This window comes from Felis catus, chromosome A1, assembly GCF_018350175.1.
Source record: "Felis catus isolate Fca126 chromosome A1, F.catus_Fca126_mat1.0, whole genome shotgun sequence".
In the NCBI taxonomy this organism is placed as follows: Eukaryota; Metazoa; Chordata; class Mammalia; order Carnivora; family Felidae; genus Felis; species Felis catus.
The window spans coordinates 233,459,211-233,485,205 of NC_058368.1; the positions used below are offsets into that span (position 1 = coordinate 233,459,211).

Below are 25,995 nucleotides of genomic sequence, written 5' to 3' on the forward strand. Positions count from 1 at the left end.
TGTGTGTGTATATATATAGACAGAGAGAGAGAAGAGAGAGAGGACACATGTGCACAAGAGAGAGAGAGAGATTAACTAGTAAAGGAAAAGAACAGAACAAAGAAAACTGAATCAATCCTTTAGAAGTTAGGAAGTGGGGAAGTACACCAAGAAAGGCAAGGTAATTGAAATGTAAGATGGCAGAAGTGAGTCCACATACACCAGCAATAAAATCAAACACAAGTGGAATCAAATCACATTAATACCGAAAAAATATCAGATCGAATAAATAAAAACCAAAATAAAAATCGATGCTGTTCACAGGAAGTATACCCAAACAATAACGGCTTCAAGATCACAGAAACTTATCTACAGTAAACATATCATAGGATCAAATTTGCACCACCTGGATCACGTGCACATGCGTGTTTACTGTTTTACGCTCTGTACTTTTCTGAATCTTTGAAATACTTCACAAGAAGAATCATTTAAAAAGAAAAAAGAAAGAAACATGAGGACACTAGCATGAAAATAAGAGGGCATTATAATACAACAGAAACATAATATAATATAAATGTGATACGAAACAAGCACAGAAAGTTCCAGTCTCCACTCTCCCTCAGTGGAGCCCGCGGACCTACCCTGAGCTCTCCAACTGCCAACACAAAGAGGGAAGTGCAAACCAGCACAGATTTCAAAATGTTCCGGCTCAAAATCCAACTTGTTGCTCAAGAGAAACCCACTAATAATTGGTGATGATGCCCGAGACAACGAACTTCCGCGGATCCTCTTAAAGATACAGCACAACAGAAGAGAGGTAAGAAAAGAAACGCAGAGACGGAAGACATCTCCCTGATGCTCTCTGAAAAGTGCAATCCCACAAGTTATTTTCCTTGGTCCCTGGAAGTTTCTGGCTTCTTTGGCATCATCTTTTAAAGTGTCCCAGTAGTGGATTGCTGGGTCATAGGGTAGATCTATTTTTAATTGTTTGAGGAACCTGCATACTGTTTGCCAGAGTGGCTGCACCAGTTTGCCTTCCCAACAGGGCTCTGGGGTTGCTTTTTCTCAAAGAAAACAAACCAGATTAATTTGAAAAGATGTACACAGCCCTGTGTTTACTGCAGCATTGTCTACAATAGCCAAGATACAGAAGCCGCCCAAGTGTCCGTCGGTAGATGAAGGGAGAAAGATGTGATACATATACAATGGAGTGTTATTCATGCATAAAAAAATCTTGCCGTTTGTCACAACACGGATGGAGCTAGAGGCTAAGTAAAATAAGTCAGTCACAGAAAAACAAATACCATATGATTTTACTCCTATGTAGAATTTAAAAGACAAAACAAACTAACAAAAAAAAAAAAAAGAGACCAAAAAAATAGACTTAAATACAAAGGACAAACTGGCGGCTGTCCAGGGGAAAGTGGGGGATGGGCGAAATGGGGGAAGGGGATTGAGTACACCTAGCGTGAGGGGCACTGAGTAATTACAGAGTTGTTGAATCATTATGTTGTGCACCTGAAACTCATAGAACACCGTATGTTAGTTATTCTTGAATAAAAATAAAGAAAAAACCCCAAATGTATACTATGAAAAAGAATTACTTTGCATAGTACGAAAACGGATGGTTGAAAAAGAAAAAACGTCCTAGTCACTTTCCTTTCTCCTAATTCCTTCCAGTGAGTGATAAACCCTGTCTTAATTATGATATAGAAAATATAAAAAGTACTCATCCAATAGGAAGATGTAGAAAAATGAAAGAATTTTTCTACTTAGTAGTAAAAATAAGAGCCCACTTCCCTTGGTAATATTTGTTTCACCTATATACTTTTTTAATGCCCTTCGGCTCTATGAGTCAGTAAGCTTTGGGTGTGCAGGCTCCGTTTTCTCTCCCAAGCGGCACAGGCCTGGAGCTCAGAAGCAGCTTAATTTGTTACTTTTTCAGAATGGGAAATGGATGTGTTGGCTTGGGGAACTTTCACGGAAGATTCTGTAAGCCCAGTAGAAGAGCTCATTTGGCCCTTGTATTTCAACGCTAATTTATGGGGGGTTGGGGAGGGAGGGAAAGTCACTAGGAACCTCTTCTAAAAGGAGGCAGACAGCTTGGAACGTGCATGTGTGTTATACTGTGACTTGTTATTACTTCCATAAATGCCTTCATATTGGCTTCGGGCCCGGAAGAACGTCCTCTGGGGTACAGAGGGGAAAGGCAGATCATTTCTCCCTAGTTTCCGCAACACCCTCATGAGACAAAATGCACTTCAGTCTCGGCAAGTCAAGTTGCCCCCAAATGCTGCTGAAGTTGAATGCAAACATGCAACTAGATCAGACTAGGTTGAAAATGGTTGCTTTGGCTTTTACAAAATTGCGATAAGCAGTAGAAGATTTGTCTTGAAAGTTTCTACATCCCAAATTATTGACAAACGGACAAGAGTTTTGTTTTCTTCGTTTCTCTTAGACCATAGAATGAGAACGAACCCATCACTTCAGAGACAGTTGGTTGACTCGTGTTGCACTCAGTAAGAAGGTGCAAGAGAAAGGCAACGTAGCAATCCCAGGTGACTGGATTTTCACCAACAGATGGGACCAGAAGGCCACCCCAAAGTGCGAAATCTGGCTTGCTCAGTTTCTCCCCTCTGTCCCCAGGTGTCTCCTGGGAGGGGTGAGCTGGACAGGGACCCTATAACAAGCTGAAAGGGTGGCAGAGGGTGGACTTCAGGAAGAAAAAGGTAGAATCAGAACGGACAGGTATGTCAAGTGTGCTCAGAGTGGGTGTTGTCCTTTTAATACATAACGACGGTATTTATTTATTAGAAACAACATCTAGACATTTATCTCTTTCTGGGTAAAGTTTCTTGGGCTACGTTTCTTACACTGGGCACCAGACTAATATGGAAATCAAAGTAAGAAGGTTAAATTTATTTTTTTAAATCCCTATAAATAGTGAATCAATACATCCATTTTGAAAATCCAGTATTATTGTAACTAAGCATGACACGTGGGAGCCACTTAGCTTCACTGCCCCCTCCCCATGTTCCCTCTGTTTGGAAATCTGCATCCTCTCTTATCCTTTCGCATAAGTAGCTCCGGTAGAAAGGTGCACCCAGTGAGAGTCCCAGGGGAGAACCACATGTACTTACTTGGGTAATACCAGAATCTGCACGATAAAAATGCAGAACAATATGAGACACGCGCAGGTCACGTAATACTTGAACGCTGGCAGTGCGGTGGCTCGGTACTGAGGGGACAAGAAGGAAACCATGAGTGACATTCTCTGGGAGGGGCTGAACCAATCAGCCAGCAGCCTCCCTGTACCTGTTTTCATCAGACCCCTAAGTTACGATGTGCCGAGAAACAAGCCAGGGACACAGCCGTTCATCGCTGGCAATGAGTGCTTCCTCCCTCCAGCTGGGCTGTGAGAGCGTTTCTCCCCCCAAAACCAGGATTTTTATGAGAAAAACTGAGCAGCAAGGAAAGGCAGCACCTGACCACAGGGACCAGTGAGGGAACTGGTGGCATCACTGTGAGCGTGCAGGTGCCCGGGTCCCCTTGTCCACAGCTATGGGGGAAAGCAGGCGACTATCCACATATTTTACTTTTGAAGCGTACTGCGGACATGCACTTTGCTCATTTGATTTACTTTAGTGCTTTATGTTTATTATTTATCTCAATGCTACTCAGGGCCAGTGAGGAACTCTGCAAGACAGAGAAGGCTGGTGGGTTTTGTTCTAGCTCTATGCCCATTCCGTTTGCTTGTGTGCACCTGGCTGATGGAATCTTCTTCTGCAATGACTGGGTTCACATGGCTTTCTGTAGCATCCAGGACCATACACTGACCAGGGTGGCTGTCCGCCTGGGACCCCCTGCTTGAGTTATGCAGAGAAAAGCCAGCCAGCACTGCACTCATAATGGTGGTAGCGATCTCTGTCACCTATAGCCCTGACGATGGCGTGACCGGCACTCTAAATGCGTTACACGCACCAACTCATTTAATCCTTACCACCGCCTAAGGAAGGAACTATTATTGTCCCTATTTTTGGGTGAAGAACTTCAGACCAGAATGGCTGGTTAACATTCTTTTTTTTTTTTTTTAATTTTTTTAACGTTTTTTATTTTAGTTTTGAGAGAGACAAGAGACAGAGTGCGAGCTGGGGAGGGGCAGAGGGAGAGGGAGACACAGAATCGGAAGCAGGCTCCAGGCTCCAAGCTGTCAGCACAGAGCCCAACGCGGGGCTCGAACCCACGAACTGTGAGATCATGATCTGAGCCGAAGTCGGCCACTTAACTGACTGAACCACCCAGGCGCCCTCTGACTAGTTAACATCCTCGGGGAGACACAGCACATGGCAAAAATTGGGACAGACACTCAAACCCAGGGTCCCAACCACCAGGCTCTACTGCCTCACAAAAGAGGGTATTCTCATAAAATTAAAGGAAAGAGCAGTTTTTGTGCCCACGCTCTTGAAACCTCCTGGCAATACCGGCAGGTTGCATTCACCGTATCTGCATAGACTGTGCCCAAGTCGTGGGAAGTTCGAGTACACGTGGCTTGGGTTGAGCTGTGGGGTTTCAGTGCGGGATGATGGGTGTCTGGGTGGTCTACTGATGTTTCTCTTGCTTTATGTCTTACTGCCTTTGACCCCATCCTCCTGGCCAGAAGAGCAGGCTGGGGGGAGGTGGACAGGAAGGGAGCTTACATCCCAATGGCATCTACAATTTGCCTCAACGTTGGCTTCTACAAATAGGCACACAGGGAGAATGTCAGCAAGAACTGTGTTTTAAGATGACGATCGCCTTCTGTTTACTTGAATATTTTACTTGTGACTTAACAGGATAATTTACACGCTGGTGAAGAAGCGATATTCACATAATTGCGTAAGTGTGATTACATTTTTGCACTCGCTTGCACCCTTGTCTTTCACCTTCTTTTGGGCTGTCAAGATATGAATTGGAACTTCCTTGTGGTATTAGTAAGGGAAACGGACTTGAATCAGGCAGGAATCATTTCGCATTTAAACGATAAGTAACCATCAGTATCTGTTCAAGTTATTTAAGGATAAAATGGTCGATAGTAATGATGAATTATGTCACATGTCAATTTGGTAAGCTGTCTGCAGTCAGTATGTTGACTTGGAAGCAGGCAATTGATCTTACTGACTGCTAACACAAAAGAAAGTTTAGGTGCAACTAGAAAATCCAACCCTGATGGATTGTGGCTATTCTGTTCAATATCCATAAAGCAATGACCTGAATATTCTCAACAAAATTTTAATGCCAGTGCGGTGACCACTGACATTAATATAGTAGCTTTTGTTTGAACTAAGCCTGTAATTATATAGCCGGATGATAAAAATTGTCTCTAACTTGTTCCTTTTTCTAGACCAAAACAAAACAAAAGGCAAACGCAATAAAACCAACCTAGAAGAGGGGTGTTTTTTTGGGGGGTAGCAATTACTTAATACATTTTAGCAAATGCATGTTAAGCCTAACATGTAAAGCCCAAATACACGGGGCTTTTTTATTTGAGCCTATCATATCTCTTACTGGAGGGGTCACAAGGCAAAAGTATTTAGATGCAACGAACACTTAAAAGTTTGGCATTTCTAATTCTCCCAAACAGATGTTGAATGTAAATCTCATATTTTTGTTCAATGATTTGTGTAAAGAAGCTGTGCATTTATCAGGAAGGAACTTATTTCTGAGAAAATGTGCCACTGAAGGGCACCTGGGTGGCTCATTTCCTTAAGCATCCGACTTTGGCTCAGATCATGATCTCACAGTCTATGAGTTCGAGCCCCGTGTCGGGTTCTGTGCTGACAGCTCGGAGCCTGGAGCCTGCTACAGATTCTTTCTCTCTCTCTCCCTCTCTCTCTCTCTCTCTCTGCCCCTTCCCTGCTTGCTCTCTGTCTCTCTCTCCAAAAACAAACATTTAGAAAAGAAAAGAAAAGAAAAGAAAAGAAAAGAAAAGAAAAGAAAAGAAAAGAAAAGAAGAGAAAATGTGCCATTGAGAAAGCCAGTCACTAGCTCCTGTCTCCTCCTTAGCCCGGTATCTCACACCCGTTGAAGATGGCACTGCCACCTGCAGGGCTGAGTTGGGTGCCCGGCCAGACAGAAACTCGGTAACAAGACACACAGTGCAACACCTTGTGCATGGAAGCAACACAGAAAAGGCTGTAAAAAGGTCTGATATAGTCCGAGGTGATGTCAGTGCTTCGTGCAGAAAACAGGAGCACAGTTTCATGAAAGGATTTTTAAAAACTCACATTTCAGGTAAAAAAGACTGGGGGAATAAAAAAGTAGCTTACTTCTTTTTCTAGTATTTTATTGTAGAACAGGAGCGAGATTCTCTGAATGTCTTCAGACTTGAGCCACTGCCTGTAAATAAAAAGGACAAACATCATTAACCCAGCCCTCCAACCAATGAGCTGAAAAACTACTTTTTAAACAGTAACGGGCATCCTTCTTTCTTTATTGTAAATCATCCAAAACTGAAGTTAAAAAAAAAAACCGCATGATGCCAGATCTCTGGATATGGAGTCTAGGAAGAAGGGGATGTGCAAATATGACACCCCTCTTTAGGAGTGACCCTCCTGGGAAAATTGGCCATTACAGTCATCATACCAAACTGAAACTCGTGGTCCCGAATTAAATAACTAGGGAAATAGGCCATCAAAAAGATTCAAGTACATCAATAAATTTATTTCCTGACATTTTACTGAAATCAGATGGTAGTTTCATCCCCAGAAAAATTTGGTTCATAGAAAACTACTGTTTTTCTTAGCTTATAGCAAACAATACATGAGAGCATCAAAACCATTTAGGGTGTCCTCTGAGTTCCGGGAGGGAAGATCTTGCTTCTTTCGCACTTACTGAAAATACTTTCACGGTCATGTCTTTCATTTCCATAAAGTAAAAAAGTTTTGTTTGAATGTGGTGTTGAAAAATAGGTAAACATACTAATACATTAAGTGATCGGTTCAGGCCACTCGCATAGTACGTAGATGCAAATATATATATCCATGCAAACATGTGCGTAATACATATATATCCCTCAGATGTTGAAAAATAACTAAAAATCATATGAAAGTGTGCATTCTGACGCATGGATTGACTTTTAGAAACGGGTTTCAAGAAGCCGGTTGAAATAGACGAAGAGCTTCAGGACAAAACTTTTCTCTAGGACGCTTTACACGCTTGCAAGTGGAAGAGCAACACCAAGCAAGCCGGGCATGTGATCCATGCCTGGTACGGTCACACACTTGGAAATAAAATAAACGCACACTCGATGAAACAAAGCTGAGTGAAATACGAAGATACACATTCTTACATCCACGAGTACAGGAATGTAAGGAAAAATGGAAATCTACGTGCCGAGAAAAAAATCTAGAAATCGATACCAACAAAATACATCACCAACTGGTTTGGGTCATTACACAGAGGAATTTACATTTCTACTTCCCTAGTTTTCTTAAATAAATACCTTTCTAATAAAAAAATAAACTGAGTTATGTATACAGGCATTATAGATATGTGTGGATATATTATATGTGTGCATACATAATGCATATATAATGTATATGTGCATATATCTACAAGTGCGTATATACGTGTGTATATATAACGTATATGTGCATGTATCTACAAGTGCATATAACCATATATCTACATCTATACCTACGTATCAATATAGAGGAAGAGAGAGTATATATATTTGAGGATATTAGGTATAAAACTATGCTTTACATAGGTTTCCAAAAACTGTTGTATCTGTTCAAGTAATTACCAATTCACATGAATTTCTCACTGTGGTTCTTTTGCAATCCATTGTGGCCTACGGATTTCGACTCCCTGAGGTATGTTTGGGGGCTAGGGATTTGAGGATCCAGGAAAGAAGGCCAAGTCAACGACTGCACTTTACCTTGTAATCGGCAAGTCCAGCCGCCTACTGATTTTGGATGGCGGGGGGCGGGGGGGTGTCTCTAAATGTACATAGATGCTTCCCATCAGGGCTAACGACTGGTTAACCCAGGAGACCAGCACATTTGTCCAGGTCCTACCGGGACAGCCCTGTGTCCAGAACCTCGCACCACATGTGCACTGCGGTGAGCCTGACTCACCCACAGATCTACGCTACAGACAGCGCACTTCCCAGCGAGGCACAGAGGTCAGTGATGCGTTCTAGAAATGGCGGCCGCTGAAAGTGAGAACCATAAAAATGCCTTTTGGTGCAAGGCATAAGCTTTAGCTTTCAGGGAAACAGACTTTTCTGGGTATTTCTTATTACCGTACCAGCTGCAAGAAGCATGGTATTGTTCCGTTCGCGGAGAATGGCTGGAGAAATAAAAGGTTGGTTAAACAGCAAAAAGAGCAGAAAATAAAATCGAAGATAAATTTTAAGCATATTCACTTTCAGAACTGTGTGCTCGTTATGAATATCAAACCATGAATAATGTATGGAGGAAACGTATTCAAAATACCTTTTTTTTCCCTTTATTGAGAGAGAAAAATCTAATTTCGAAGTGCCTCTGGGTAACCGCAGATTGGAAATAAAGTAAGAGCGAAATATATCAAGGAGAAGTAAAAGTAGCTCCCGGATGAACGGGGCCTCGTGTCCAGGGCTGGTTTCCGCTGCCTGCCTGTGTCCTGCGGGTGGACAGGAAGTGCTCCAGGCCAGGCCTCACTTCCCTGTGTCCCTAACACTTAACACCGAGTTTCGTCAGCCACGAGTGCTGGGTTCTTCTGACCTTTTCCTCGGAAGGAAGGAGAGTGTATTCTTCTCACAGGCTTTGCCGTCAGAGGGTCTCTGAGATGGCCTCAGCTCCCTTCACTGACGAGCAGGACACTCAGACATTTGTGTGATTTGCATGTTTGGAATAGGAAAGGTTAGTGGGGGCTGATAAGGTCAAATATGATTTTTGGGAACTGGAACTACAAGAGAGGCAAAGAAGGGAAAAGAAAGGAAGAGAGAGGAACGGAAAGGGGAAAGAGGGAAGGGAGAGCGAATGTGTGTTTTACTTATGGGGTCCTGACATGGTTCCTGACCCAGGAGGCCTATGGGATGAAGAAAATCAACCCCACTCCTGGGCTATATAATGAGCGAGTCTCTATTTGAAAAAATTTTTTAAGTTTATTTATTTTGAGAGAGACAGAGACAGAGAGAGAAGGAGAGAGAGAGAATCCCAAGCAGGCTCCATGCTGTCAGCGCAGAGCCCAAATTGGGACTCAAGCTCACGAACCGTGAGGTCACGACCTGAGCCAAAATCAAGAGTCGGCTGCTCAACCAACCGAGCCACCCAGGCGCCCCAAGTGACTCTGAATTAATTTATACCAAGGTTTTTTTTTTTTTGTGTGTGTGTGTTTTTTTGTGCTAGGCCCAGCTCAAGCAAAGATTCAAGCAAAGATCCTGAACAAGATCCTGACTTGAATGAGGGGACTAAGTACACGTACATCCTTACCCAGAATTCTTCTGGCAAGTAAGCATGTAGGTTCTCACGGCAAAGAGGCCACTATAAAACAGAGAGAGGACCCCTTTCCTACGGTGATGACTGGAGGTTTCTATTTCCCCCCAATTTGTATGTTGAAGGCCTAACCTGAAGTGCAGCTGTATCTGGAGATGAGGCCTCTGTGGAGGTAATCAATGTTCCATCAACGTGGCCTGAATAAGGGTGGGGCCCTGATGGGAAAGAATTAACATCCTTATAAAAACAGACACCAGTGGGGCGCCTGGGTGGCGCAGTCGGTTAAGCGTCCAACTTCAGCCAGGTCACGATCTCGCGGTCCGTGAGTTCGAGCCCCACGTCAGGCTCTGGGCTGATGGCTCAGAGCCTGGAGCCTGTTTCCGATTCTGTGTCTCCCTCTCTCTCTGCCCCTCCCCCATTCATGCTCTGTCTCTCTCTGTCCCAAAAATAAATAAACGTTGAAAAAAAAAATTTTTTTTAAAAAGAGACACCAGAGAGTTCTCTCTCTTTCCCTGCACAGCCTCAGGAAAAGGCCATGTGAACACAGCCAGAAGGTAACCTTCTGCAAACCGAGGGGTTAACTCTCACCAGAACGCGACCACGCCGGCACCCTGATCTTGGACCTCCAGCCTCCAGAACTGTGAGCAGTAAATGTCTGCTGTTTCAGTCACCCCCGCCGTCCATGGTGCTCTGTCACTACAACACCTCTCCAGTATTGAAACTGAAGGCTTCGGTGGCCTGAACGGTGTACTAAGGCCCGTGACATTGGGGAAAGATGGTCTACAGAACCCAGGCTGAGACAAATGCTGCTGGACAGGTGGTGTCTCAGGGTGGGGGGCCCAGCCTGCCTCAGCCCTGCGGTCTGAGATGCTCTGGTCTGTGTGTCCTACGCTGGCACATCAACTCCGCCCACCGCACATATTTAAACTTGGCGCACAAGCTCTTCGTGAACCCTCCAGCTTGTTTCCTTCAGCACAAAGGCCAAGGTCTTTCTCTCTTAGAACTTTTCACGTCACTTCTTTCTGTTTTTGCTTTAAAAAAAAAACACAAAAAGAAACAAACAAACAAACAAAAAAAACAAGGGGCGCCTGAGCAGCCTAGTGGGTTAAGCTTCCGACTTTGGCTCAGGTCATGATCTCACGGTTTAGGAGTTCAAACCCCATGTCAGGCTCTGTGCTGACAGCTCAGAGCCTGGAGCCTGCTTTGGATTCTGTGTCTCCCTCTCTCTCTCTGCCCCTCCCTTGCCTGTGCTCTGTCTCTCTCTCCCTCTGTCTCTGTCTCTCTCTCTCAAGAATAAATAAACATTAAAAAAGAAAAAGAAAAAGAAAAAAAACAAATTTGGGAGAACCTGGCATGGCAGTCCCATCCTCAAGATAACCATATAGAATGAATGCCCCTTTATTAAAGTTAGTCTTACAGGAAAGCCCACCTCCTCTAGAGAAAATGCCCCTAGAGGGGATGGCCTGGGCACCTTTGGCCATGAGGCCTCCCTTTTCCCACAATGAGGCTCTGGGAGAAGCTTCTGGCAAGTCTCCTCCGTACAGAACTATCAATCATGCTTTCTTCTCGTCACTTCGCCTTCCAGACTAAGTCAAATCTCTCGCACCTCCGCCCTGAGCACGTTTGCGGTGACTTCTCTCCCTTAGGGCTTTGCGAGGGGACACTGCGCCTTGTGTCCTGGATGTCAAGCACATGCTGACACTGCCCAGCCCTTAACAAAATGCTTGATAAATGAGTAAATGAATGAATACATGAAAATACGCATATAAATCACGGTTTCCTGCCCACTGCAGAAAATGACAGAATGGTACGTCAAGTCTGGAGTCTCTGTGGAATCCTCAAGTGGAAATTCAAAGACAGAAGACCATCATATGAAGGCACGAGAGCAGGTGATGAATAAGGTCTAACAGAATGGGAATGAATCTCGTTAAAAAATATATGCAAAGCAGCTTCCATTTAAACACTTCCCTTTTGGCTTTTGAGTACAGCAGGACATTTCTCCCTATTTCGCTTCCGAAACGTGTTGGGAAAATTACAACACAAGCAGTTACACCGACATCAAATATCACCTTAGAATAAACCTACGTTAAAACATGAAGGCGGTCGCTCCGCATGTATTTGAATACGAAATGATACAGTACAAACAGACAATCCGAAGGCCACCTCGACAAAAATAAAGCCAAGCCAACGATTATACTACCTAATGATTGCTTCAGTAGGAACACTCTAAAAGGTGGACACAAAGGTAGTTTAAGAAGGTACGGGTCCTGTGGGAAGACATGCTGAGGCTCGTTTTAGACGTGGGTTTTCTATTATTACTGTGATTACGGTCATGGGCTACACGTGGTCAGGAACAAGGTGTTCTCTTTCTTCTGATGTTATGTTTTCTTCTGGTGGGTCACAGAGTAGTAGGTGCTGTTTCCTCTGGTTGAACGAATATATCCTTCCACCCATATCACACGTCATCAGACTCCACCCTGGGTTTTAGCTGCCAGATTCCACGTCATCATGTTTCTCGGTTCGTGATGTGTTGAGGTTTCGATTGGGGCAGAATTGAGCCTGACTTTTATACTGCTGTTGGTGCCAGGCAGAGCAGAGCATTTGTCTGGGCATTGCTGGCGTGTCCTGAGTGCTCCAAGACAGGGGGGGGGAGGCTTTCTCTATTTGGAGCACAATGAGGGGCTCCAGACACGTGTTAATTGAACACGTTAGCATATGTGAATTACGGCTCTAGTCCAGTCAAGATAACTTTATTGTCATCTCTGCAATCACACACACACACACACACACACACACACACACACACACACACACACCCTATGTACACATACTATACACTCATGAGAGTCCTTCATAAGCTGTGTAAATATTCTAAAACGAATGCTTATAAGGAACAATCTAGAAAAGGCACACAGTTTTTAAAGCTGTGTAACGTAATTCTGGAAGCAGGGAGTTTAGGTGAAAACCATTCGTACTTTTCATGACTCAACTTTCATGATAAAAATCGTGGAAAGTTTTCCGTTACGTCTTTTCATCTGGACCTACGGATGTGCTTGCTACAATTTAAATTAAAAACCCTTTTACTCAGTGTCTAATGGGTACCAGGCACCATACTGTCACCCATCTTTTTCCTTCCAGGAATTCAGCCATGACACATGGACCCACGGAGAATTTCAAGGCCAATGAATGTAGTTATTATGTCCAGGCACCTTCTTTACATGGTTTCCCCTGCATCTGTCTCCTAGACCATTTAAAACTACACTGGCAACTCACAGACTTCACAGACTGAATGCCATTTTGTCCCCCAAAGAACCCTTCATCTTCCCACTGCTGCCACAAATTCAGAGTCTAATGCTCAAAACCTCTCTTCGACAACGGAGAACGCAGGTACTTCCACGTTCCCTGATTTTTCAGCGGATAAATGCATTTTCAATAGATACAGTCACATAATCCAACTCAGATTTTCCCAGAGGGCATTCCTATCGGTCTTTAAAAAATCTTACTTACTGACCACATTTCGCTCTGATTTTTCTGTGTTTACATCTCATGTTGTTTATCAGTAATCTACTTGGAGAGGATTTCTTAGGCAGGGATTAAAATTTTTCTAATTGACGGAAGCTGTTATTAAGGACAACTGAGGTGAAATCGAAAGCCTCTAAAGGAATGGCTTTGTCATGGTAAGTATCACAGAGTTTCAGGTAAAATTCTTGGAAGGCGTGACATGATTTCCACATACTAGGGTTTGAAATAAACGTGTGATAATTTAAGGTTGAGAAGTACTCACTTTTGTGCATTAATTCCATCAATTGCTTGAATCATCCTTTCATTTAATTCTTCCTCAAATCTCTTCTTTTGCGACTTGGTTCTACGTGAAAAGGGAAATATTATGATAGAGATTATGACTAAACCGAATACTAAGTCCATTTTTCTGTGATGCCAAAACCTCTCTTTCATTCTGCCCATTGAATTCAAAAAAAGGCAAAATGAAACAAGAGTCTATGAGCAGCCTTTACTCTATTTGAACCACTCTGCCGATTGAGTGAACAGACTAAAGTTTTTTGGTGCAATAAATGTTGCCTCACTTTTCACTTACAGCGAAACAATACCAGGCGTTAAAAAGCCACGCTGAAAGATATGTACTTGGTGTTTACGATAAAAGAACTTTCTGTCCTAGGAGATGCATTAGCCCTTGACCTATTGCCTTTGTAAACTTTATTTTATGACAGAACACCCTGGTTTTGGAAATTCCCCTGTAAAAATCTGGTCTGGATGAAGAAAAAAAAAAAGAAAAAAAAGCTATGCCTTGTCCATGTTTCCCTTGGTCAGTTTTCAAAAATTTGCAGAAGTACAGTCTTCCTTGAGGCATATCAAAGCTTAATGGGATGCATGTAAATCTTCCTCAGTATTCGAAAGCACAGTTCACGGGAAAACCCCACATATATCTGCAGACACTCACTTGGTCTTAGAAGAAAATAATCTTTAAAAAAAAAAAAAAGAAGAAGAAAATAATCTTCAGCCATAATAAAGGATGCCTTGTAAATACATTAAGTCAAAAGAATGTGTTCTCTGAGTTAATCTGACCATTAGCATAAGAATGATATAAAGGAGAAAACCAAAATAATCCCTATTTTCTAGAAGTTAAACAGTGGCGGTACCGAGTGAAAGCACAGGGGAGCGTCACCAAACTGGCCTGACCCAGCCTGTGCACCGCATCATCAAGCCACCCCGTCCAAAGTGGAGACAGCACTAGGCTTCTCTGTGCTCCGGCGGGTTAAAAAACTCATTGGATGGGCCTCCTATTCTGGAAGAACAGTAACTCCTCTGATTTCAGACAAGAATAGCATTACGTATTCAATGTCACGGCTAGCGGTAATTAAATCTCATGGAAGTATCATGGACCAGATGGATGGGCCTTCCCAACTCATCCCTGTTTGTGGGTTGGTGTCCTCAGGTCCTGCCTTTTTTAAACAGGCCCAGGGCATCCCTGCTCCAAGAGCAGAATGATAGGAGGCGATCTGCCCCCAGACAGGAGCAAACGAAGAAGTTTTAGCATGCCAGATTCTCAGCTGTTGAAGAAGGCAAATTAATTTTTACCCTTCTTTTTTAAAGAGCAAGATACTTAGCAATCATCTAAGATGGTTCATTCTCGCTTCCAGGCAAGGAGCTGCCTTCAGTTTTCTTTTTAGCAGCGCTATGCTTAGGCTTGACTTTGCGGACTTCAATTTGGTGTCTGTTCTTTATCACAAAGTCTCACTGAATCGAAGAATAGTGGAGGTACCTGGAGACTCACAGGAAAATGTCACCCTTCAATGCTACGCCCCGGGGCTAACAACAGCACTGCCTCTGTGGATCTGTTTTAGGATTCGTTTACATAATATACAGCACTCAATGCAATAAAGGTAGCACATGACGTAGCCGATAAATGCATATTATTACACAATCCTCTGTATTTACTGGTTATCTGGATAATAATTCTTAACACACAGTTTCCTTATCTCTGTGATTTTGTGATCTCTGCTATGGCAAATGATAGGATACCCCTGGAGGTGAGAATCTACCACTAGGAGCTCTTAGTTTGTCAGCTAAGGCTTTGTTTCCCAGACTTCAGGCATTTCTGACTCTCCAGTCTGTGTTCTGTCACTGCCCCCCTCCCTGCTTTCCAATCTCCCTCCATCCTTTCTTCTGAGCTCTTTCCCCAACTGACCCACTCCCGTGCCGTGGCTACTGTATCTGAGGATAGAGTGTGATCTCAGATAATGTTCAACACCAGGTGATGCCGACTCAGTAGCCAGGCTGAAGGCGCAGAGAGATTTTAAAACATAGGCCACTTCAGGAAGCCAGGACACGTGAAGACAGCCTAGTTGAGTCCGATTTGGAAGTGGAGCTCTCTGTGAGGCCCTGGGGCCACCAAAGATCCAACCACCACAGAGGAAAGTGGAGTCAACACGGAAGAGGCTCCTAGCAAGGCAGGCGTGATAGAAGAGCGGTGGGGAGCGCAGAGTTTGGGGTCACAAATCTGGGCCTCGCCTCTTCCAGCCGTGTAGCTCTGGGCATTCTCCTAACCCCGCTCGCCTCTATTTCCTCCCTTCTCAAATGGTAATGGCATAGCGTCTACGCTGGAGTCACGCTGTAGGGATGAAATTAGATTCTCCGTATGCCTGGTACAGATCCAAATGATGGCTTATTATCATTGTCTTCCAGACAGCACTCGTCCCGGAAACCACTGCCCACCCACATCGTATTGGCACTGCACGAGGGATTTCCTGCTTTGATTTCAGTAAACAGACCCTTGAGGCAGAGCCGCAGGGAGGACGAGACAGATCACAGAAGGAATACGGACTCTAAAGTGAAGACACCTAAGAAATTTCCGTGGACAGTTCCTCGCTGATGCGCTAGCATCTTACTGGCTTGATGAGTCACGCCTTCTCAGGGCATCTTACGGGGTCCATAATATTTCCAAATTAGCTCAAGTTGTCTTTAATATGGCACGTGCCACTTAAAGAATGCTTCAAAAGCCCAAGAACCCAATATCCTTATAACATAGGACTCTGAGTATTAGATCTCAATATTACAATTTCAAATTTTCCCCCAAAATACAAATTAGAGCTCATTCCAACAAATAAAGTCACAGAGATGATTCTGGAATAAGGTCACTGTTTGCAAGGAGGTGGCAGGAAACAATCTAATTGTGTTTACTTTTACTTGGATATAATGCATTTTCTACAGAATAAATAGACTTCTCTGTGGGGAAAGAAAGGCTGACTTAAGTTTTGGGCTTTTCATGAATTATCCTAATGACTTCAATAAGAAATATTTAACTCCCCCAACCCACACGGATGTGAAAAACTGAACCCCAAAACCAGAGGAACATGAAAAAGAGTTAGTGACTGTGATTGTGTGGTTGATGGCGACAGGGGACCTGTGGACACTTGGGTGAACCTTTTTTCTTTTTTTTTTTTGAGCAGGTCGGGCAGGCCTTATTTTCACTATAGAAAGGCTGGCTTTCTCTTGCTTTTATCTCCAAGATTCCACAGATACGAAAATGTAATTTTAAGCAACATACTCATTTTAAGAAAATTCATTTTTTTTTACTACATATTAATGTTAAGAAGAGTCATTTTTTGAGGAAAACAATTTAAAGTTCTAAGGTATTTACCAGGTGCCTTTTTCCATTTCGCTCTTTTAGACCTAGTAAAGTCACATCAATAATTACATTTTTAGAAGCTGAAAACAATCAAATCGAGCTTTTCACAAGCAGCTGCTCTTTTTAGAAGTGGCCTTCAGAGTTACTCTAATTGATGATAATTACTTTCAGAAATATTAAAAAAAAAACCCAAGCCTTTAAAAATCAAAAAGTGGGACAAATAACATACCTTAAGGTACGGTTTTGAAAATTATGCTGACCCATTGGCACATCCTATTTAAAAAAAAAAAAAAGTTATTAGTTTCCAAAAACATGCTTTAAAGAATGATCTTTCAGTGATGATCATTTATAACATTATTTCTCCTTTTATCATGGAAAGCATCATTTAGGTAACAAATAATTACCCCTGTGGAGAAGAATAGGTTAATTACAAATGTGAAAAGGATTAAAAGCTGTTTATACTTGGAATGCCGGTGTCATCTATAAACTCTGGATGTTAGAACTATCAGAGTTGTTGTCTGGAACTTTAAAATTTACATCCTGATATTTGCAGGTACGATTTCCCACAAGGGGCCTCAGGCAACTGCCGTTAGAGTTACTGCAGACAGCTTACAATCCTGTGAAAATGGAGTCTGACGTCAGACAGGTACTCAAACGTTCTTGAAAACACACACATCACCACAAAATGTACAGTCCAGCGTCATGCCCGAACTGGGCTGTCAAGAGACGGTGGCCTCGGTCAACTATGCAACAGCATGACTCACTGATTGAAAAGAAGAAATCCACACCCAAGTGTGCCAGCAGTTTCTGAAAAGGGACTGGGAGAGAGACACTGGTCAGGGTTTATCAGTGGGGGACCCACTGCCAAATGTTCAGTAGACTTACGAAAACCCGGAAGACCCCCTTTTATACATTTGTGGTGGAAATTAAAATAAAAGTTGAGACAAAGCTGCTCCAAGTGGCTCCAAAGAAACTTTTCTTGGCTGCTTTATCTACAGCATTAGATTAGGAAACATAGGTAGCCTAGGGAAAGGTACGGTATATATATATTTTTAAAAATAACTGAACTCCAAGTTTTATTACGTAAGGTAAAATAATGCATTATTTACCAGCGCTATCAATGTTGAATCGGGAGTCAATGGTGTTCTGCAGAGGGGATTAGATAAAAGAAATAACTTTTGGCAATGATACTGTCTGACCCTGGAATGTATTAATAAGAATGACCGTGGGGTCTTTCTCAAAGTGGGTAAGGGATATAGCCAAGCTGTATCGTGAACTGTAGACCCTGAACTTGCTTCTCATTCCTTCCGCAACTAAAACCTTAGCATAACAGGGCATCGCTCTCCCCTGGCGCCCTGAACTCTTGGTCTATTACTCCAAAGCATTAATTATGCCATGCCCTTTCCTGGCTGAAGATCCTCTGATGACCTCTCACTACACTTAGAATGGATTCCGCACAATGACCTCAGTGCATCTCATCCTTGATGACCTCTGTTCCTTACTGTTGATGAAACTAACTGCCACATCAGCCTCCTCTCTGCCCCCCGAAGACTTCAACTCATTACTATGTTGGGGCCAGTGGATTGATCTTCTCCACCTCCTCTCCAGTTTACTGCTCTCTTTCTCTGAGACAACCCCAGAGTCACCACAAAGACATCTCCTTCCCAAAGACATCTCCATTTCATTTTCATCATCATCGACCTCAGCAGCAGTGGAGATGATCTTGTTGGTTGCCTGGTTTCCAACTTAGGGTCTCTTGCTTCCCAACAGACTGGAAACTGCTCTTGGACCTGGCAGTTTCCCTGGTTGACCGATGGGTGTGATCTTCTGTCAGATCACGTTTACTTGTTAGTTGGGAAAAAACACCAAGGAAGTTGAGAGGAAAGATATAACCAAGTCAAAACAAGTACGTGGATCTGGGGGCCTTGGGTGTTGTCACTCTGAGCTGCTGGGAGTTAGGGAGCACAGGGCAGATGGGGAAAGTTCGCGGCTGCCTAACAACCTGAGGGTTATGTAACATTCCATTTTCTTTTCTGCCTCAACTGCATCCCTTGTACAATTAACTCCATCGTATGTGAAATTTTACTCAGAGATCATTCTAAAATCAAACGTCATTGCGATTATTCTAAGTGCTTCGCCGTATTCAGTTTTCTGGCCCCCTGTGGGTCTTTCTATTTTCTCTCTGCATTTCAGCCATCTTATTGAGAGCGTCCCTGTTGTAAAGCGCTTTGGCACTTTATTATCTGTCAGAAGTTGGGAGTGACATAAATCAGGAGCTACAACAATAGAATGTTCACTGCCCCTGACCCAGCTTGAACATTTCCACAATGAAAAGACAGTCTGGATGCTGTGTTTCAAACCGCAAGGGCATGATGCCTTCATTTGTTCTTTTATTAGGATGCGCCGGCTTTCTTACTTCCTGAGAGCAAACAAACAAACAAAATACCGCCACAAAAAGTTCAGTTGTATTTAGTTGCTAATAAGTGAGTTAAATAACAAGTAAGCAAACTGGTCCTGGGTTACAGAGTTATAACATAATATCACTCTGGTTGAACCCCTTAGCAAGGTGAGCCTGGCACTCATTCACACCTCGACAGCTGTTTCTAAGGGGTCTCTTCAAGGAGGAGAAGGGGTTAGGCTTGTTTCACTGCAGACCAGTTATTCTGACAGGAGATGCCCAGCCTTCTGGTTTAGGAAACTAGCTTGGGTCTGGCAACGCGCCTGCGCTCTGGAACACAGGGAGAGCTCACCGTGGTGCTGATCTTGCCATTCTCCGTGGTCATGCTATCTCGGTGATGCAGGTGTGCAAAGGGCTTGGCTGCTCCCCAGGACTCCAGGTACCGGGTCATGCGGACGGAAGCCCTCATCTTGGCTCCATCGAGGGTGTGGCGAGGTCTGAAGAGGTGAGGACTCCGTCGTTCCCCCTTGGGGTGAGAAACAAAGCATTACACGTGGCATACCAAAGGGGCAAAACTTCTCCTTCCTGCCCCCTCGCCCGGACTAAGCGATTCCTCCCACATCACCCCCTCACTCCCCGTGGCTTCTGTCCTCACTCCTTCAGTGTGACTGGTTCCCAGTGTTACAAGCTGCTTGAGCTGAGTGATTTTTTTTCCCCAAATAGCAAAAGATAACTGTAATTTAAACTTAGGAAAAAATAAGCCATTTTCATGGGCATTTTTATAAAGTAAATTCTTAAACCAGATAGGCTGATCTGTTTCAACTTTTTCTTGATGACTGTGGTTTCCTAAAGTGACAGGTGTTAGAGAGTGGGGCTGTTTTATGATGCTAAACGGTCTTACTCATCTGTGTTCTGGTATTCTTTGCCTGAACACAATGTTCTTTGTACACATTTATTTATTTGATTCCTCCCTCTGCCTATCGCCCCACAGGTCTTCTTGACTGTCACTCGTCTGTCTCCAAATCAACTGTCAAGTTAGCTGCAAGTGTCTTCCCAAAAGGGAGCCCAGAGTTTCAGGGAGGTTACCATGAGTGAACATCCATACCCTTGATCTTGTTGATTTTGTTTCTTGCTGATATATTGCACCTACCAGCTGTGTGACATAAGAGAAGTTACATAACCCCTAGGAGCTGCAGATTCTTAGTCTGCAAATAGCAGTGACATTCATTGGGCAGGAATTTGAGAAGGGCTGTGAGAAATGAGAGCTCCAAGCCCTTGCTCTGGCCTGACACTTGGTGTGAACAGAGCAAGAGACAGCTCCTAACTTTCTTTCTGGGTGGCTTGGACGGTCTTCCAGGTAACGGAGGATTTTATCGCATCCAAGTTCACCTTGTCTGCACATACATGTACTCACACGAACGCACCTGTGACATTTAGTTGCCCATCTTTTAGGTATTTCTTCCTTTCCTTCTTCTTATATGTTCAGCCTACTTCATCTCATTAGATTTTTATCACCTGAATTCCTGAGCAAAACCTTCTGTCTTTATATAATTTCCCAACTGCCAGGGTGGGCACACTGAGGGACTTTCAGGAGCATCGTGGACTAACTTATACATTGACTAACGCTGACTAACACCTACAACCTGTCATATAGACAGTAATCTCATCACACAAGCAAGCATTTTTTTCCCAATGGTTTCTTTAATGTTTTAACTTATTAGAAAACGTGTTCCATAATTAAATGGCTGCATGCATTTACAGTAATTTTAGAGGCAAAGACTAGTAGCACAGTAAACTGATTCTCGACTAAAAACACTTACCTGTATCAGTAATTTGCCCTTTTCCCTTTTAAATCACAGAAGTCATAGGCTAATTATAGACTCTTTACAGTACTGACCTTGGGGTTGATTACAAAGTAGGTTTTCACCAGGTGCTGTTTTAAATATGGGTCTCTGATGTCACCATCTCCTTCCTCCACTTTATAAGCGCCATTCAAGTGTTCCAAGGTGACAGAAGAAATGTGAACACGTCTGAAATTCCATTTTAAAACCATATCAAGATAAACATGGATACACATGAAGATTTTTCTGTTTACTTGTGGTGTCAGAAATAATACCTTCTCCCCCCACCCTCCTGCCCCAGTGAAGGAAAGGTTGTATAAGGCTGTATGTTCTTGGTAAAATTGACTGTAAGGTTTATATTTTATGAAATGGGGCTCTGGATAGATGCTCACAGAGGTCATGAGATATTAACATTTGGAGCTTCTCTGCATTTACGGAACCCTGCACGGTGGGTGTGGTGAATTACACCCAATAAAACTCGATCATATTGAAGTTTTGTGTGTGAGGATATTTTTGGAAACATATGCCAGAGGCATTTTCGGGAGTATGCTGATCTACACACAAGTATGGATGACTTAGTTCCATGCTCCCCACGCTTCTCCAAATGATTGCACTTGCATCAAAATCCTCTTGTCTGAAACATGCTCTTCTAGCCACAGGTAGCTGCTACCTCGTCCTCATTTCAATAGTACTGGTTTCAGAGGTCATTGGTCAAGAGAAATGCCATTGCACTGCATTACAAAACATCTTTCCCTCTGGGTACTATTTACGAATTTGCAAATAAAAATAATTTAGGATCTGATATCCAGAGTCTTTTGACCATGGGTCATGGGGTGGTGGAATTGAGTGAGACCTGAGAGTTCAAGTTTATCGGATTAACGTAGGAGATCACTAGGGCAGGAATAACATGCTACTAACGGACGCAACAGAAGCCGTCAGACATGAGCAGTCAATCCCTTGTTAATCTCTTGCCGATCATTCATTTCTAATCATGCGCACAGCGTGAAGAGAGAAATCCAGTCCGGCCTTACCCAGGAACCCCTCCGGCTTCCATGTGATTGGCTAAGGTAACGTCATGTGACCACACGTCATACTGCCACTTCTGCAGACCGATCACGCCGCAGAGGACGTTCCCAGAATGCACTCCGACGCGCATGTTGATATCCACGCCGGTGGCGTCCCTCACTTTCCTAAAGACAAGGCAGGCAACGTCACCATCCGGGGATATCGTCCTTCCTGTAACTCTTGGCCAATTTTCAGGGCATTTTATTACTCAGAATTTCTCAGACTGCTGGAAATACAGTCCTGACTTCTTCCCGGGGCAGAAGATTGCAGCTCTGAGCCAAGAGAAAGGGCGTTTTCTTCCTGATTACTCCCAGACTACACCAAAAGCTCCCAAGCTGTGGCTCTCCAGCCACATCAGGCCAGACTGTCAGCACTAATGTAACCTTTTGGCTGTAACTTCTACTTTTTCAACAAATATGTGTATCAGGCACCTGTCACGTGTGGACACCTGCTCCGAATTTTCACCCTAGGATCGTGTGACATTGCCTCGTATTGTCAGAAACAGTCTGAGATGCCATATAGGATTCTAGCACTCAGCACAATGTACACCTCCAATGAATATTTTCTGTCGATAAGGGATAATATGGCTTATTTAATAAGCCTAATAATGACTTCAGCCTGAATAGGAATTTTTTTTTAATTTTTTTTTCAATGTTTATTTATTTTTGGGACAGAGAGAGACAGAGCATGAATGGGGGAGGGGCAGAGAGAGAGGGAGACACAGAATCGGAAACAGGCTCCAGGCTCTGAGCCATCAGCCCATTGCGGGGCTCGAACTCACGGACCGCGAGATCGCGACCTGGCTGAAGTCGGACGCTTAACCGACTGCGCCACCCAGGCGCCCCCTAAATAGGAATTTTTTAACAAACTAACTATGACTTCAAAGTGCTTCAATCGTGCACATTCTTTAATAGCAACAAAACTCCATAAAAGTTTTAATGGTGCATAAGGTGTCATTAAAAAGAAACTAACTTTAGGGGTGCCTGGGTGGCTCAGTTGCTTGAGCCTCCACTTTGGCTCAGGTCATGATCTTGTGGTTCCTAAGTTCGAGCTATGCGTTGGGTTCTGTGCTGACAGCTCAGAGCCTGGAGCCTGCTTCAGATTCTGTGTCTTCCTTTCTCTCTGCCCCTCCCCTGCTCTCTCTCTCTCTCTCTCTCTCTCAAAAACTGAATAAACATTTAAAAATTTTTAAAAAACTAATTTAAAAAAATCATTTGAGAAATACTTTAGGACCCTATTAGCAACTCCTTTACAGAGACAAATGAAGAACGTCCTTTAACAGCAGCTGGAAATGCTTGTTTATTTCTGCCAGCTAAATCACATTTATCAATTAAAATATTACTGCAAGTATGGAGAGGTGCCCGGTACATGGAGAGAACTACCCCAGAGGAGACGTGGAAGGAAGCAATGACATTGATTGCAACCCAGCAGAGAGAAGGTCACCAGGTGTGGCCTACAGTAAATAAACATCTCAAAATGACGCAGGCCTGGATATCATGCTTCAGTGATAAAATGACATCATTTGAAGAGCTAAAAATGGTAAGAAATGGACCCACAGTGTAAAAAGAAATGGTTTCCCATAAGAAGAATCTAAAAAACTGTTCCTTCCCCTCCCTCCCCTCTCTTCCCTCCCCTTTCTCTTGCCCTATCATCCCATTCTGTTTCACAAAACAGATCACAACCTATTCAGTACTAGCAATTCATCCAAACTCTTCCGTCCACATGATGGGCCAGAGCCTCCACATGACATTGGAGAGCTGCGCACCCCCCTCACTCCATCCTCCATCAGCAATGGGTGCGTACGGCTGCCTGGGCACCATATGGGCCGTAGCTCTGGGCCTTTGCTCGAGGTGGTCCCTCGTGAGTTCTGCTCCTCACTGCCCTGAGCCTCTCTTTCCTAACAGGGCGCGGATGTCACATGGCCTTCTCCGAGCAGCTTAGGCACGACCTCATCCGGGAAGGCCTTCTGCGTTCTCCTTGTGGGTTGATGTGGGAACCCCACCTCTGTGCTTCAGCCTCTCTGAGTATAGTCGAAACTCCCCATCTGTGTCCACATCTGCTCTCAGAGTATCAGCCCCATGGAGACACAGACCTGGTCTGAGTGGTTTGTATACCCATCAGTGGATTCAGGGTCTAGTACAACATAGACACTTGGTATAAGTTTAGTAATTGATGAATTACTGGCCATTTCTGAAGGATTTATTGTGTTTCTGTCTTCGGGAGATAATGATCCTGAAAAGTTTGTTGTAGAACCTATAATTGTTCTTAAGATTTTCTGTTATTGAGACAGAACATTTCCAACCACATGGCATTTCCGTTTATCAAATATGGTCAGCAGAAAGTCACGAGGGAATAAGAGGCTCGATGACGCACTCTGTGGTTGGCCACATTGACAGAACAGACTGGTGAAAGATTTGGCTCTTTAAAACCACCTCCATGGCCTTTATGTCTTTTTTAGAAAAATGGGTTGATCAAGGGTTCAAATGAACTGACTGACCAAATGTTTTAATGGATTTGGATGCAACCTGGGTGATCTATAGAAAAATACTGAAATAGTTGCTTAAAGCTTGCAATAATAGTAGACAATCTGGGCGCGTGGATGGCTCAGTCAGTTTAGCGTTAGACTCTTGATTTTGGCTCAGGTCATGATCTCATGGCTTGTGAGTTCGAGCCCCATGCATGGAGCCTGCTTGGGATTCCCTCTCTCTCCCCCTCTCTCTGCCCCTCCTCTGCTTATGCTCTGCACCCTGCCCCCCAGCCTCAAAATAAATAAATAAACTTAAAAAATTATAGTAGACAATCTCTTCCGTTTCAGAGGAACCCTAGTCATTTATAAAGTCAGGGCTCTGCATATTACTTTTTTTATTAAAAACAGTTTACACTTTCATGACAGGGGAAAAAAAATCTCTCTAAGCCTTGGGAAGATTCCAAACCACAGCTGACGTGCTTCCCTGTGGTGCTTGGCTAATAGAGAATGAGGTGCTGAACAGGTGCAGAGGTCCAAACACGGAGGAAAAATACAGACAAATGTTCTTTGATCCATGTTGCTGGTCCCTAAGAAAAACCTGAGATAATATGGCAAAATTCTATGTTCAAGCGTACCCTTTCTGTCCACCAGCTTAAAAACTTAGAACTCTTGCATTCATCCTCATTGTATGGCTTAATAAGGGGGAACAGAAATATTTGCCCTTGTATTATAGAAGAACAAATAATTCCTGACATTTGCTGAGATGCCCTCTCTTTTCCTGCCCTTTATTGTAAGTGCAACAAAATAACCTATTACTGATTATTTTGTCAAATGCATATGAGCTGAACAGATGACCTACACCAGGGAGACAATGTGGAAGCTCTTGGTCAAGGAGTGGCAGCTGACGGAGACACACAACCATTGCCTAATTTGAAGCTTAAATTTAGTTTAATAAGCAAGAGTTCTGGAAAGTTTCCTCAAATCTTTTAACATTACTGAGATTCTGGACGTGTGAGATAGTACTTATGCATCTATGACGGACGGATAAATAAAACGTGATATATACACACAATGGGATCTCATGCCACCATAAAAGGAATGAAGTATTGAGACATTGTGCAACGTGGATGAACCCTGAAAATGTGATACTATGTGAAACAAGCCACACTCTTAAACAATAAATATTGTGACTCCACTCATACAAAATATCCAGAAAAGGCACATTCATAGAGACAGAGAGTAGAATAGGAGTTACTAGGGGCTGGGAAGAGAGGGGAAGGGGAGTTCTTGCTTAATGGGTATGAAGTTTCTGCTTGGGAGACCACAAAGTCCTGGAAGTAGATAGTGGTGATGGCTGCACACATTTTAAATGTGCTTCATGCCACGGAATTGTACATGTCAACTTGTTAAAGGGCAACATTTATGCTATGTATATTTTACCACAATAAAAAAATAGAACAGAAAAAAATTACTGATGAACTGGTGACATGTGAATGCACAGAATGTAAACATTCTTTCTCTGAGAAGCTCTTCAACATGCTGGAGTAAGGAAAACATAGCAGAACTGGAAAACAGTTGCTTCAAAAGCAGAAGTAAAATTTTAGTAAAAGGGTGGGTTTAATCCAATATATTACTCATGCACA

The 25,995-nt window shown here is 43.3% G+C and overlaps 1 protein-coding gene across 9 annotated transcripts in view; it reads right to left on the bottom strand.

The window, feature by feature from the left end:
- ADCY2 (adenylate cyclase 2) overlaps positions 1-25,995 on the bottom strand; it is a 413,092-nt gene that overhangs the window by 95,581 nt on the left and 291,516 nt on the right. For 8 of the 9 annotated variants that reach the window (XM_023239655.2, XM_023239653.2, XM_023239661.2 and 5 more), the window contains 7 exons: positions 21,852-22,010; positions 20,877-21,009; positions 19,332-19,505; positions 16,811-16,854; positions 13,222-13,302; positions 6,285-6,354; positions 3,120-3,217 (listed from right to left, as the gene is read on the bottom strand). In XM_023239655.2, the coding sequence (XP_023095423.2) occupies positions 3,120-3,217; positions 6,285-6,354; positions 13,222-13,302; positions 16,811-16,854; positions 19,332-19,505; positions 20,877-21,009; positions 21,852-22,010 (759 nt within the window). The remainder of the gene's footprint in view (positions 1-3,119; positions 3,218-6,284; positions 6,355-13,221; positions 13,303-16,810; positions 16,855-19,331; positions 19,506-20,876; positions 21,010-21,851; positions 22,011-25,995) is intronic. The other variant, XM_045038986.1, reaches the window with a different exon arrangement.